At 42.0% G+C, this 16,141-nt stretch overlaps 1 protein-coding gene across 1 annotated transcript; it reads left to right on the top strand.

Moving 5' to 3' along the window:
* The first annotated feature begins 6,095 nt into the window (after nucleotides 1-6,095).
* LOC133881134 (uncharacterized) lies at nucleotides 6,096-7,752 on the top strand. Its single transcript, XM_062320089.1, has 4 exons — nucleotides 6,096-6,613; nucleotides 6,704-6,901; nucleotides 7,101-7,161; nucleotides 7,225-7,752. The coding sequence occupies exons 1-4, from the start codon at nucleotides 6,096-6,098 to the stop codon at nucleotides 7,750-7,752; spliced, it is 1,305 nt and encodes a 434-aa protein (XP_062176073.1).
* Nucleotides 7,753-16,141: the final 8,389 nt, after the last annotated feature.

Here is a 16,141-nt window from a genome sequence, read left to right as displayed (position 1 = left end):
TCTACGGGGTCCCCGTTCGGACGGTGTATTAATGCTGATTGGTCGCGCGCATCCGGACGATTAATTTTAACCGTCCGCCCGATGCTGGCCGAGCGCGTCCGAACGTTAAACAACTCCTGTTCGGACGGCTAAGCTCCATCCCCGTCCGGACGCCAAGAAACTACCGTTCGGACGCTCCACACTGAAACAACAGAAAACTAAGGAAAATTTACAGAAATCAAATTTTTCCCAAGTTAGTTTCAGAACACGCATGTATAAACCACTGATAACACAATCAGAGAGCATCTCAAAACTAAACAGAGATATAAAAGAGAGTTGAGAGTTCAATCAGCACAAATAAGTTCCTGAACATGCAAAATTCAAACAGCCAACTCAACTCATGTAATGCGTGTGTGTGTGAAGACAAAAACCCACAAGGTAAGACTTTCGATGACATGACAAAGAGCAACCAGATTTCCTAGACAAGAGAGAAAATCAGTGATAGATTAGTTAAAAGTCAAACCTTATAACTTACTAGGGCCTAGCCACCCTCATCTGATACACTCCCCCTGTGATGCAGCAACTAATTATTTTACTTGTACCATGAAGGACAAAGTAAATTTTTACTTGCACGTAAAGGGCAAGGCATATAGCAATTTCAGCACATGAGCAGTAATTATATAATTTAAAGCACAGAATTCATAGGCATGACTGCTTGATTCTTATGGTGCTGCAATCTAGAGGGACTGCCAGAGTTTTTAGGTTCTAGGTTCAACTAGCATGTGGTCAATTTGGCCATCTTATCAAATACCTCTTTTCTTATCCAAAAATTCTAGAAACAAAAAGTCAGAGAAGGAAAGATTTACCTTTAGGGGAGTCTTGGATAGTGCACATTTTCATCGCATGAGGAGATAGGCTATCCTACTTTTGCATAAACAGGAAAACACTTGGCAGATGTAGTCATAAACTCTCAATTATATCTAAGTAGAGTAGATTAATGTACATTGAATTGAGAGATCAGGAGAAAGCACATACGATATCTAACATGCCAAGAGAAAAAAAAATATCCTGCAAATCCTCCATAATTTATTTATTTATTTTTATTTTTTAAAAATGTAATATGAAAATGACATCACATGCAAGGCAGGATCAAACCTGCGAATACTCAATGATGCCAATACAGAAAAATAGTCGCTCGACCTGCTTTTTCTGTCTTCCCCAAATACCTGCAAAATTCTCTCAAGAGAAACATGGGGCAAAGCAAAAACAAGGGTTCCACAAATTTCCTTGCAGATAGAAATTTTAAATAAATTACTTAACTCATGCAATGCATGTGTGTGTGAAGACTTTCTCAATAAGGTATGAAATTTACTGGTATGACAAAAAGCAACCAGATTTTCCAAACAAGAGAGAAAATCAATGAAAGATCAGCCAAAAGTCAAACCTTATCTTACTAGAGCCTAGCCACCCTCATCTGATACACTCCCCCTAAGATGCAGCACCTAATTGTTTTACTTGTACCATGAAGGACAAGGTAAAATTTTACATGCACCATGAAGGGCAAGGCATATTGCAAATTCAGCACATAAGCAGTGAAAATAAGCATATAGCACAGAATTCTTAAGAATAACTACTTGATTCTTATGATGCTGCAACCTAGAGAGTGCCAGAATTTTTAGGCTCTAGGTTCAACTAGCATGTGGTCAATTTGGCCATCTTATCAAAAACCTCTTCTCTTATCTAGAATTTCTAGAAGCAAAAAGTCAAAGAAGGAAAAGATGTACCTTAGGGGAGTCTTGGATAGTGCACATTTTCATCGCATGAGGAAAGTAACTATCTATCATTAAGATGCAACAGGAAAACTTAGCAGATATCATGCATAAATTCTCAATCATATATAAGCATATTTAATCAATGCACAATGAATTGAGATATCAGTCAAAAACACATGCAATATCTGAAAAGCTATCAAAAGAAAAAAAATAAATTCCGCATCTTCTCCCCCAATAGTTTTTTTTTTTTTTTTGTTGAAAAATCAATAAACAAAAAAACAACAAAGACATGCTTATGGAAAAGGAAACGACATCTAATCCTAGCATGTAAGGTAAGACCAAACATGTCCTCATGGAGAGAGGTTTAGAAGCACCAAGACAGAAAAGCAGTCGCCCGATGTGCTTTAACTGTCATCCCAAAAAACAATATCTGCAGATGTTTCTCAAGACAACAAGAGAAAATATGGGGGATAAAATAAACAGTTCCTCAAACAGAATGCAAGGCATGAATAAGATATGGCATAATCAACTATGCAATGCAAGCATACCTGACATGCACTAGGATTTAGGAACCAAAATCCTAGGCATGGGAGACTTCATCTTTACTAGGTGTGAAAAATGAAATTGACTTCTAAATAAAAGACAAGTGTGTGCAAAGTGTGCAACAAAAATATCAATGCGGAAAGTAAACAACACAAAGATTTTTGTTGACGAAGTGAAAACTCAATCAAGAGAAAAACCACTCCGGGGCAGCCAAACCCAGGAATTTCACTATTCAGAAGACAAAGCTAGATACAAGATAGTAACACTCACATATACCCGATGCAGTGGTCGTACCTTGCTCTCTAACGTGTAACCCCTAAGATAGACTTCAGATGTAGCGTAGCAACAACACACTTGCAATGGCTTCAGAGGAAAAATAACGTCTCTGAGCAGTTGTGGAATTCAATACCGAATTCTTGCAGTTCTCAATGCCCAGGGCCTCTATTTATAGGCTGGTGGCTCAAATGAGAGTCAGGCAAAATATAGCTGGGCGCTGTCCGGATGGTGGTCATGGCAGTCCGGACGGACAACTGTGCGACAGGATTTTCTAAAAATTTCGTTGAGAAATCTTTCCTGTTTAAGAGCTGCGTCCGGACGGGATGGCACATCGTCCGGACGGTCGCACGTCCACTACAAGTAATTTCCATATAAGGCTTCGCGCGTCCGAACCATGGGGGATGAGAGTCTGGACGGCTGAACTTCAACATGCAATTTCCATATCTGCTATGATCTCGTCTGGACCATGATAGGCAGTTGTCCGGACGGTTGAAGTCGAATCAGCAATTTCCATATTAGTTGCACGCTCGTCCGAACCAAGGCTGACTGACGTCCGGATGGTGATATTTGAATTGCGTTTCTTTCCTTAAGGAGACGCGCGTCCGGACGGTTGAAGTAATCTTCCCATATTTGAACTTGGAAAGAATCTGAAACAGGTCGAGTACAGAAAGGCGTCTGGATGGGCTGTTGAGTCGTCCGGATGGATGCAAGCTGGATAGAAACTTCTCGACACAGTGGAGGGTTCGGACTGAAATGTACGTCGTCCGGACGGATGATGCTTGGTCTAACTGGCGTACGGACGGTATGGCACATCGTCCGGACGGATGGAACAGTGGTCAGATGGGCGTTCAGACTGGATGGCTCGATCGTCCGGACGGTTGACAGGGAACCGAAATCTTTGATCTTTCAAGCAGTGCAAAGTCTTCTGAGAGCGCTCTGAATAGTGGAATCCCTGTTTACAACATCTTTACACACACAAGTGATTTTGTCCAGAATGAGGCCAAAATACTAACAAGGTGAGTCCACTCCCCCTCAAGGAGTGAAGGTCCCATCCTTCCTTTCCCATACCTTCTCTTCTTGTGAGGCAGGGGTGTGAGCCATGTCCCAATTGATCAGTCTGAGTAGGACATTCTTCATCATGTTGACAAGCTCTTCATTGGTCTGATTCTTTTTGGACTTGTGAGGCTTCACTTTGAAGCATTCGGCTTTGATGTGGCCATACTTACCACAGTGATGGCATGAGGGAGAATCCCTTTCAGGATAATGCCATTGTTGCCGAAAAACATGATGAGGCTTGGAAGGTGTAGAGCTAGACTTACCTGTCTTTTGCTCTATTTTCCTGATCCGAGGCTGCTGATGTCGGATAAGAGGGCAGTGTGGCCTGATGTGTCCAGAGACACCACAATGATAGCAGGTAGGCTGACTTCGTTTGCTGAAATGCTTCTTGAAGGACTCTGCAAATTTAAGATTAGCATTTTCACAAACAACAAAGTCCTTACCTCTTTGAGATATATGTCTCCTATGGGGCTGGACATATTTATCTGAAGAGGCTTTCTCAATAACGTCCTTTTTGGAATCCTCCTGCTTCTTCCAAGGTCTGTGGGATTTTAACAGATAACATTTTGGTCTAACATGACCAATCTTCCTACAATGATGACAAATAGGAACAGACTTACCTTGTGTTCCCGAATCCTTGGAGTTAGGCTTCATACAGTTACTTAAGCAAGAATTTTTGGAACAAGCTGCATCTACTTTCACAGGCTTAATATCAACAGAAACAGAGGCATGTGAAGTTGAAGTAGAAGTACATGAATCATCAACAGTTAACTTAGGCTTGTTCGAAATATCTGAATGAATACACAGCATGCTTTTCAAATTATCACTTGAGTATTTTTCCAATTTAATCTCAAGTTCATTAATAGAATTCAGCAACATGGTATTCTCAGATTTTAAAGAGTCAATCAAAGTATGTGATTCAGACAACTGAACAATCAAAGACTCTTTTTCTTGCTTCACCTTTTTAAGCTCTTTTGGAGAAATAAGTTTATCGAATTTTGCAAAAACTTTAGAGAGCTCAATATCATAATTTTCTTCAGATGACTGAGAGAAATCTATGATAAAAGGTGTAATAAAAAAATAGAAGTCACAAAGAGATGAGGATCACACTCAAGAAATAAATCCTTTCAATGGAGTGTGCCTACTCTGATACCAATTGAAAAATTAAATGGACTTCTAAAATTAAACAAGTGTGTGCAATAGTGTGCAACAAAATATCACAATGCAGAATTAAAGGAGACAGATATTTTGTTGACGAAGTGAAAACTCAATTAAGAGAAAAACCACTCCGGGGCAGCCAAACCCAGGATATCCACTATTCAGAAGACAAAGCTAGATACAAAACAGTAACAGTCACATACCCCTGATGCAGTGGTCGTACCTTAATCTCTAACGTGTAACCCAACACGAACGCTTCCCAACCAGGTCTCCTACCTGAAGGGGTCTTCAATGGAATCCTTTACCTTAGGGCCAACCCCTAAGATAGACTTCAGTTTTAGCACAGCAACAACATTTGGCAATGGCTTGAGAGTGAGCAGATCAGCACAGCAACTTTAAAATACAACTCTCTAAGCACTAGCGGAATTCACCACGGAATTCTTACAGTTCTCAGTGCCTAGAGGCCTCTATTTATAGGCTGGGGGTCAAATGAACGTCAGGCAAAATATAGCTGGGTGCCGCCCGAACGTTGGTTATGGCCGTCCGGACGGACAACTGTACGACAGGATTTTCCAAAAATTTTGCTGAGAAATCCTTCCTGTTTAAGAGCTGCGTCCGGATGGGATGGCACATCGTCCAGACAGTCGCACGTCCGTTGCAAATAATTTCCATATAAGGCTTCGCGCGTCCGGACCAAGGGGATGAACGTCCGGACGGTTGATCTTTAACACGCAATTTCCATATCTGATAAGCGTGCGTCCAGACCATGAGAGGCAGGCGTCCGGGCGGTTGAAGTTGAATCGGCAATTTCCTTATCTGTTGAACGCACGTCCGGACCAATGTTGACTGACGTCCAGACGGGTGTATTTGAATTGTGTTTCTTGCCATAAGGAGACGCGCATCCGGACTGTTGAAGTAATCTTCCTATATTTAAACTTGGAAAGAATCTGAAACAGGTCGAGTACTGAGAGGCATTTGGATGGGCTGTTGAGTCATCCGGACGGATGCAAGATGGAACAGAAACTTCTCGACACAGTGACGGGTTCGGACGAAAAACACGTCGTCCAGACGGTATGGCATGTCGTCTGGATGGATGGAGTAATGGACAGATGAGCGTCCGGACGGGATGACACGTCTTCTGGCCGGCTGACAGGGAACCGGAAATCTTCTGACTTGTAATCAGTGCAGAGTCTTCTGAAGCACTTCTGAATAGTGGAATCCCTGTGATAAAGCATCTTTACAAACAAGTGTTTTTGTCCAAAACAGAATGAGGCCAAAAACTAACACAATACACGAAAAGATTTAATGCTTATGGGTATACGTAAAGAGTTGCACTTGCAGAAAAAAGGTGCAACTTATTTGATGCCGATTGCAAAGTACACCTTGACAAGAGATGAGAGGAAAAGTTTATGTGAATGGCTCAAAGTTGTTAAGCTTCCCGATGGATATGCATCTAACATCAGTTGGTGTGTGAACAAGTTGCCTGGTAAAATTTCCAGTATGAAAAGTCACGATTGTCATGTCTTCTTACTATGCTTACTTTCTGTTGCAATTCAGAAATTTTTAACACTTCAAATACAGACAACTTTGACAGAGTTGAGTACTTTTTTTAACCAGTTGTGCGCACGAACATTGAAAGTAGATGTGTTGAAACAAATGAAGGAAGACATTATTATGATTCTATGCAAGTTGAAAAAGATATTTCCGCCATCATATTTTGATGTTATGATCCATCTAGCAATTCATTTACCTCGGGAGGCTAAGCTTACTGGTCCAGTACAATTTTGTTGGATGTATCCGATTGAAAGGACACTCGAAAAATATAAGAAGTATGTGAGGAATAGAGCGCGTCCGGATGGGTGCATTGTAGAGGGTTACGTAGCTGATGAGTGCTCAAACTTTTGCTCCATGTATCTTAGGGGGATTGAGACAAGATGGAACAGTGAAGAGAGAAATGTTGACAGTGGGGTGGAAGGAACTAAACAACGCTTGGATGTGTTCTCTCAACGAGTTCTGCCATTTGGAGCAACATCAACTGTAATACTAGATCATAATGAGTTTGCTAAGGCACAGTGGTATTTACTTAACAACTGTAATGATACGGCTTCATACATGGAGTAAGTTTAGTTTCAACCTTCTTTTTTTACCTTTATGTTATGTCCAATTCATAGTGTGGATGATTATCAATACATATTTTTTTATTTTTTTATGTAGTGAACATTATCATATGATCGAAAGAGAAGGCGGCCCTGACATTGAAAAAAAGCATGAGGCAAACTTTGAACGTTGGTTTCATAAGCATTTATACAATTGTAGGAGTAATGCAGAGAAAGTCTCAAAACAATTATATCATCTTGCATGCGGGCCTGATCATCAGGTTAGATAGTATAGAGGTTGCATTGTGAATGGGGTTAGGTACCAAACTAAAGAATGTGCACAGACTCGTACTACAGAGAACTGTGGTGTTGCTGTAAAAGGTGAGCACGACATGTCGATGATTGAGTACTACGGTGAGTCGAAGAGAATTTTGGAGTTGCGTTACCCTGGCCCAAATACCGTGTATTTATTTGAGTGTGATTGGTGGAACATTGGGAATTCAATAGGAATACGAACAGACCAAGGCTTCACGAGTGTGAATACGGGTCGTAAATGGTATGAGTCTGATCCGTTCATCTTAGCATGCCAAGCTGTGCAAGTGTTTTACTTGGATGATCCCAAACTTGGTGGTAATTGGAAAGTGGTGCAAAAGCTGATCAATAGGAACATATACGACATTCTAAGAGTACAAGAGGGAGATAACGAAGAAGATGACCAAGGTATTAGAGATGATACATACCAGGAAGATGAATGTGTTGGGGGTAATGTTGTCCATGTTGACGACGGAAATAATGAAGAATACACTCAATTACGCAAAGATGATGTGTCAATAGCAATTGATAGATTATACGTGCAACTTGATGGATTATAGTTCATCAACGATAACATGTGAAATGAGGACCATGACACAAACTCAGATGATGAACATGAGTTATCTAGCCACGACGATACAGACTCTGAACACGAACAATCATTTTCAAGCAACACTGATACAAACTCAGACTCCGATGATGATATGTGTTGAATGTAAGCACCATTTGGTATAAGTAAAAAGTCCATTAACATATTTAGTGTACAATTGCTATTTTTGGTGTTGTTTTTTTTTTTTTTTTTTTTGTAAATTACCTTATGTGTGTAGTAAAACATTAGCATATTTGATTGTTAAAATTTATTGTAACGAATTATATCATGGTTATAATTTTCTCGATCTAACTTTTTGGTTTTTGATTTATAAGCAGATTGACCATGGTTAGGGAGGCGAGACAATGCAACCGAGGCTGTGGCCGAGTTCAGGGCATCATTTCAACTGCCAGACAGTCTTCTAACCGTGTAGTTGATGCTACAGATACGCAGACGATGGTCCCCCATTGTCGGTTGAGTCTTTTGATCACATTCCGTCAGCTGCAGGATTGGATTCACCAGGAGCCGCCCCTATTGCGTCTTGTAAGTGCATATGGATTATATGTGTATTAGATTGTATCTTTTTTGTTCATGTTGTGTTTGTGTTTGTTATGGACATTTTACACAGTACTTTACCAGATAGAACTGACTACATTATCATGTTTTGATATAACAGCTAGCAGGCCTGTTAGACGAGGTAGGGGTAAGGGTAAGTGTAAGAAGTTAAATGACATTGTAGTTGTGCATGGTCCCATACCAATAGAAATTCGTGATGGCTACTGGGCTCCCGTAGCCGATAATGCATCGATGTTCGTGTTAAAAGTCTGTGAGATTGTTTGTCGCATGTGTGAACTGCATCATGATTGTTGGACTGTGGTGCCACCTAAACAAAAGGATAAGGCAGCTGAGCATATTCAGGTATGAGGGATAATGTCTGAGGTAGCCATGAAGGCTGACGTTCGGACGGTTGAACTGATGCACGCAATTTCCATATATGAAGCTTGAGCGTTCGGACCATGATGACTGACATCCGGACAATTGAACTTTGTATGCACGACTTGCCTTATGAAGGAGAGCGTTTGGATGGACACACGCATCGTCCGGACGGCTGCAGCTATCTTCCTATATCTGTGCTTTTGAAAGAAATCCCATAGCTGGTCGAACACTGAATGGCATCCGGACGTGTTGCTGAGACGTCTGGACGAATGCAAGCTGGAACAATTCGAAGCTTCTCGACATAGAGGAAGGTTCGGACAGAAAGTTCTCATCGTCCGGACAGATGATGCTTGGACAGTCAAGTATCTGGATGGAATATCACATCGTCTGGATGGATGCAAAGGATCCAATTTTTCTGACTTGGAATCTGTACAGAATCTTCTAGAACATTTCTCTGAAGGAGACTTCTGAAAATGACTGAACCCCTATATAAAAGCATCATTACATGAAAGCGATTTTGTCCAACAGAATGCAGCCAATTACAAACTAACAAACTCTCCCTTTGGCCATTCTGGGACAAAAACACTTGACCGGTTTAAAAATACAAACCTGTTCCAAACCAAAAATTACTCCCCCTTTTTGTCACAAAATGACAAAAGGGTAAAACAGAGTAATAAGAAAAACCACACAACAATTACTCCACCTAAATGTCTCAGCAGGACAAGAGTAAACAGAGTAATAATTATCCAAGAGTTAAAAAGTTTAACAAAGTATCCAAAAATAGAAAGATAAATTGTCTCAAAATAAAAAAATAAAAAACCAAGCACAAAAAAAAAATATCAAGCAGCCTCAGCCATAGGCCTATCATCCTCATCATCATTGCTGGAGGGATGGTGGTGCTTGAGACACTCCTGGATGTATAACTGGCTCTGCTCCACACGGAGGTTAATAGAGTGAACCTCCTACTACATAGATGTAAACCCCTGCTGCAATGATGAAATCGTCAACTGCATAGAGCTCATGCCCAACTGTAGAGATGCCAAAGCCTCCAAAATCTTAGCATAATCGGCATCTTGCTGTGGAGGCGGCGGAGCAGTCTGAGAGGAGGATGTTACATCAGGTGCCACAACATGAATAGGAGGGGGCTGTGGAGCATTATTCTGATTGTCTCGCCAGCAGCCGAGGGGAGACTGGCATTATTCTCATCATGAGCCTCCAGCATCACTCCCATAATATGCTTGCATAAACAGAAAGGAAAGTGTAGATAAATGGCATACACAAATTGTGCCCTCTTCTGAATGAGATCACTGCGCCTAACCACAGGCCAGAGATCGTGTTGGATGATCTTGGCAAGCATGCGGTGCAGGGCAGACTAGGCACCTATCCTGATGGTAGTGGCACGCTCCTCACCCTGAGGAATAGCATGGAAAAATTCTCTGAGCTCATCCAAAGAAGGAGGCAATACAACCTCATTGTATGGGCTGGTAGAAATCTAGCATAGGCACCCCAATGAACTGACTGATGATTTGAGGATCAACAGTGATAACATGCCCTACAAAGGAGGACTAAAGAACCATCCCGCGGTCATCATCCTGAACTACCTCGAGATGAGCATAAAACTCTCGACCAGTCTAGTAAGTAAAATGCAGGTGCAGTTGTGGAGATAGCCCCATTCTTATGTCTGGATAATCTCATGAATACTATCTAGTGGAGCCACCATAATGTCTGCCCGAACAACATTCCGCTCTGCAATGACGGGCTTGTTCATAATTTTGGCTCTGACGGCTGCCAAATCTTCTTTTGTCCTCTGAGAACTCTATGCTGAGGATTGCCATCAAACATGATTCTGCAACAAAATAACCAACAAGATATGCAAAAATATTCTCAAAAATATTAGGTTCTTGTTTGTTAGTATTTTATGTTGGCTACATTCTGGATGACAAAAACACTTTATGTAACAGTTGCTTTTTAACAGGATTATCGATTCTATTCAGAGTCTTCAAGTAATATGGACAATGTCTCATTTCATGCCATGTGTATGGTCACAAGTTTCTAGAAGATGTCCATGAAGATTCCATGCAATTTCCAAGTCAGAACAACCGGTTCCTATGCAACCGTCCGGACGGGCCTTTGAAGGAGTCTGGACACCCCGCAGTGTCTTACAGATAAACATTGAAGATGTCTGGACGTCAGAGCAACACCGTCCGGACGCCAACTCAATCAGTATTCAACAAGGAGTTGGATTTCAGAAGTCGACACTGTTTGGGAAGTCTCTGCAAGCTTTCCAGACGACGTGGCAGCACGTTCGGACGATGTCCAGTATTTCAGAATATTCCAGAGTTCCGTTCGATCGCAGAAAGGATTTTAGTGAAGACCGTCCAGACGCTCGGTCAAGCCGTCCGGACGTGAACCCGATAAAGATAGAAATACGCCGTTTCTGAAAGGATATCCCAGAAAACCATCCGGACATGGCTAACTTATGTTCGGACGCTCTCCAGCCAGAGTCCGAATCTCCGCAGTTTTTGAGGTCTCTTTAAGCTTATAAATAGGGGGCTCTAGGTTAGTGTTTTGTACAGAATTCGACAGAGAATTCCATAGTGCTTTGAGAGGGTGTTTAGGGAGAATCGAAGATCCGCTAGCTCTCAAGCCGTTTTTGGTGTGTGCTCAGTTATTTGTGTGAAGTCTATCTTAGGGGTCGGCCTGAAGTTAAAGGAATCCATCAAAAACCCCTTCAGGTGGAAGATCTGGTTGGGAAGCGTTCGTGTTGGGTTACACGTCAAAGTTAGAGATATGACTACTATATAAGGTTATGTGAGTACGAGTGTCTTGTCCCTAACTTTGTTTTGGATAGTGGAGTTCCTGGGTTTCGCTGCCCTTAAGTGGTTTTTCTCTTCACAGAGTTTCCACTTCGTAACAAATATCTTGTCTCATTTGAATTCCGCATTTAAGATATTTGTTTGCACACGAACACACACACTTGGTTTAAATTAGAAGTCAACAATTATTTTCATTGTTAGTTAAAAAAAAATCTGGCATTATAACGGTAGTAAAATGGACTTTTCCAAAAATTACAACCAGCAAATTACCCAATACAGTCTAAAAGAAAGCCAACAGATATAATCCCTGAAAAATGTAAATTGACTTCTAATAAATAGCAAGTTTGTGTGTACACGATGTGTTAACAAAATAATGCGGAAATAAAATAACACAAGAATTTTTGTTAACGAAGTGGAAACTCAAGATGAGAAAAACCACTCCGGGGCAGCCGAACCCAGGATATCTACTATTCAGAAGACAAGACTAATTACAAGATAGTAGCACTCACATACCCCTGATGCAGTAGTCGTTCCTTGCACTCTAACGTGTAGCCTAACACGAATGCCTCCCAACCAGGTCTCCTACCTGAAGGGGTCTTCAATGGAATCCTTTACCTTAGGGCCAACCCCTGATAGACTTCAAATTAAGCGCAGCAACAGCACACACAGCAATAGCTTAAGAGAGATCAACTCAGCTCAATAACCTCACAATATAGCTCTCTAAGCACTAATGGAATTCAATACCGAATTCTTGCAATTCTCAAGCCTAGGGGCCTCTATTTATGGGTAGAGGGTTCAAATGAGCATCTGGCTTGATAAAACTGGACGCCGTCCGGACGGTGGTCATGAGCCGTCCGGACGGACAACTGTGCGACCGAAATTCTAAAAATTTCGCTGAAAATCTTTCATGTTTGAGAGTCGCATCCGGGCGGTATTGCCCTGTTGTTTGGACGGTCGCACGTCCGCCGCAAGTAATTTCCATATAAAGGCTTCGCGCGTCTAGACCAGGAGGTTGGTCGTCCGGACAAGTGATCTGGTGCAAGCAATTTCCATATTTGATACTCGCGCGTCGGACCATGATGACTGGCGTCCGGATGTATGAATTTGAATTGCGATACTTGCCTTATGGATTTAGAGCATTCGGACGGGAATCCACGTCGTCCGGACGGTTACAGCAATCTTCCCATAAATGTGTTTTGGAATGAAATCCTGAAGCTTGTCGAGCACTGAGGGTCGTTCGGACGGGCTGCTGAAACGTCTGGACGGATGCAAGCTGGAGCAGTTTGAAGCTTCTCGACATAGAGGAAGGTCCGGACGGAAACCCACGTCGTTCGGACAGATGATGGTATGGACAGCTGGGTGTCCGAACGGTATGATACGTCGTCCAGACGGCTGGCAGGGAACCAAATTTTCTGACTTGCAAACTGTGTAGAATATTCTGGAAGCACTTCTGAATAACGGAATCCCTGTTAAAAAGCATCATTACAACGAAGTGATTTTGTCCAACAGAATGTAGCTAATTACAAACTAACAATCCCATCACAGCAGATATCACAAATAAGCAATATTTATCTCAAACATATTCTCAAAAGATTCAATATTCTAACAGTTAACAAAACACTGAAAAGAATAACGACAACTTGAAAAAGTACATGGAATGGAGAGAAATATGCACAAATGGACAAAATAAGCCGAGATAATGCAAAACCCCCCGAGAAAAGCTCACAAAAAGACAAAATGAGCAAGAAAACTCGAGAGAAAAAGGGTGAGATACGGCGGCTAGGGCTAGACAGTGATATATAACCCGTGAGGTCTCCATCCGGACGGATCACTAACTCGTCCGGACGCGCGTTGCCACATAAGCATGTGACAGGCCGTGCGCGTCCGAACGTGTCACTTGATCGTTTGCCTGTCTGAGCTGCACCCGTCCGGACACAAGGAGGCAGTCAGGATGCTTCACACTGAAAAACAAAAACTAAAGGAAAATTTACAGAAAAAATATTTTTCCTAATGTCAACTTCAGAATACACAAGATAATCAACTGATAAAGCAGTCAAAAAGCATCTCAAAAATATGCAGAGATATATAAGAGAGTTTTAGAGTTCAATCAGCACAAAAATTTCCTGCAGACAGAAATTTAAAAAAGATCACTTAACTCATGCAATGCGTGTGTGTGTGTGTGTGAAGACTTTCTCAATAAGGTATGAAGTTCACTGATATGACAAAAAGCAACCGGATTTTCTAAAACAAAAGAGAAAATCAAAGAAAGAAAAGTCAAAAGTCAAACCTTATTATTTATTAGGGCCTAGCAACCCTCATCTGATACACTCCCCCTAAGATGGAGCACCTAATCGTTTTTACTTGTACCATGAAGGACAAGGTAAAATTTTTACTTGCACCATGAAGGACAAGATATAAAGCTAATTTAGGACAGAAGTAGTGAATATAAGCATATAACAAGGAATTCAGAAGAATAACTGCTTGTTTCTTTTTGGTGAAGACAGAAAACCAGCCGCTCGACGTGCTTTTTCTGTCATCCCCTAATAGTATGTGCAAAAGTTTCTCAAGACAATACAAGAAAACAATGGGGATAAAAACAATAATGGTTCCTAGATTGCAAGGCAAATAGAAATATGTCGGGGCGAAAAAAATGCAATGCAATCAAACCTGATGCTCTAGGATTAGGAACCAAATCCTAGGCATGTGTACCCTCACAATCTAGGTGAGTCCACTTCCCCTCAAGGGGTGAACGGCTTCATCCCTTCTGACCCATACCTGCCTTCCCTGTGGTTGTTGTTGACAGGCCTTCATCTGGTAGTTCATCCACCTTATCATGCTCTGCATCAACCTTGGCAGCTCTTTATAGAATTGATCACTCTCAGGCTTTTGCGGCTTCTTCATGTGGTGCCTTAATTTGTTTGTCTTGCATTTGCCATTCTGAATGGCAGGAACAAATAGTTACTATTGCCACTGATGTTGTGGAGCCTAATGCTGGGTTAGAGGTCTAGCGCCTGATGTAGCTTGTCTTGGCAGCTCCTTCTTGACCTTTGATCTCTGAGCCTTGAGAAGTGAACAAAGAGGTCGGATGTGCCCACTTAAACCTCAGTGGTGGCATATAGGAGGCCTTTTAATGGTAGGAGGCTTTTGAGTGGCCTTTGCAGTAGCCGGAACATCTCCACCAATAACTTCCTTTCCTTTATCCATGCAGATGGTTGGAGGCTCGGGGACTGTGGGCTTGACAAATACAATCTTAGAAGTAGAGGGGATATCAGAAGTAGAAGCTACATACCCGAGTCTTGTTTTATCAGTTGAGCTCTTTTGGATAGATAGCATGTGTGTAAGCTTCTCATCAGTGACCCTCTCCAACTGTACTTGTGTCTCCAATAGCTTCTCCTTTAGATCCTGAATCTTGAGTAGCAAGGAACTCTTCTCAATTTGCAAACTGTCAGCTCATGGACGTGCTGCTTTTGAGTCTCCCTCAACTTCAAGAACTCTACATAGAGGACTTTATAGGCCTCTTTTTGTTCTTCCTTATCTTCATCACTATGCTCAGAGTAGAAGGATTGAGAATCCCCTTGGTCTTCATGTGCAGCCACAAAGTCTAGAAATTTTTGATCTTGAGCAGGAGTTCCTTCTTCTTCTAACTCATCACTGAGAGTCGCATTGTAGGCCTTCCCTTTACCCCACTTGAGATTCCCACTGTTTGCTCGAATATGCCCAAAGCCTGAGCATTCAAAACATCTGGGACCTCTCGGGTCCTTCTCAACTTCTTCAGGCTTAGATTCTCTAGGGGCCTTCTTTAGTCTTTCGGTGAACTTCTTCTTGAATTTTTCATTCTTCTTGAATTTTTCATTCTTCATTAGTCTCCCAAAGTTCTTGGTTAGTGTTAGGCTGTGATTGGCTACATTCTGTTTGGACAAAATCACTTGTATGTAAAGATGCTTTTTAACAGGGATTTCGCTATTCAAAAGTATTTAAGAAGATTCTGCACTGTTTACAAGTCAGAACAGTCGGTTCCATGCCAGCCTTCCGGACGACGTGTCATCCCGTCTGGACACTCATCTGTCCATTCTTCCAGCCGTCCGGACGATGTGTGATACCGTCCGGACGCTCGACAGACTAAAGCATCATCCATCCGGACGACGTGGATTTTCGTCCTGACGCTCCCCTGTATCGAGAAGCTTCTGTTCTAGCTTGCATCCGTCCGGACGTCTCAGCAGCCCATCCAGATGCTTCTCAGTATTCAACCAAGCTTCAGATTCTTTCCAAAATCAAATATGGGAAGATTGTTGCAAACGTCCGGATGACGTGGTATCCCGTCCGGACGTGCTTCTCCTTAAGGCAAGTTTGCAATTCAAATTCAACCAACCGGACGCCAGTTTGCCATGGTCCGGACGCGCGTTCAACAGATATGGAAATTGCGTGTAGAAGATCAACCGTCCGGATGGCCATCCCCTTGGTACGGACGCGCGAAGCCTTAATAAGGAAATTACTTGCAGCAGACGTGCAACCGTCAGGACCACAATGCCTCACTGCCGGACGCGGCTCTCAAACAGGAAAAGATTTTCAGCGATAATCTCAAAATTTCGGTCGCACAGTTGTCCGTCC

This window comes from Alnus glutinosa, chromosome 11 (genome assembly GCF_958979055.1).
Source record: "Alnus glutinosa chromosome 11, dhAlnGlut1.1, whole genome shotgun sequence".
NCBI lineage: Eukaryota > Viridiplantae > Streptophyta > Magnoliopsida > Fagales > Betulaceae > Alnus > Alnus glutinosa.
This window is presented reverse-complemented; position numbering and strand designations above follow the sequence as displayed.

Bases quoted from the DNA above. Each gene is read 5' to 3' on its own strand.
- LOC133881134 (XM_062320089.1), top strand. From the start codon at position 6,096: ATGGGTATACGTAAAGAGTTGCACTTGCAGAAAAAAGGTGCAACTTAT. The intron at 6,614-6,703 runs GTATGTGAGGAA...CATGTATCTTAG, and splicing joins ACACTCGAAAAATATAAGAA to GGGGATTGAGACAAGATGGA. The intron at 7,162-7,224 runs GTTAGATAGTAT...GAATGTGCACAG, and splicing joins CATGCGGGCCTGATCATCAG to ACTCGTACTACAGAGAACTG.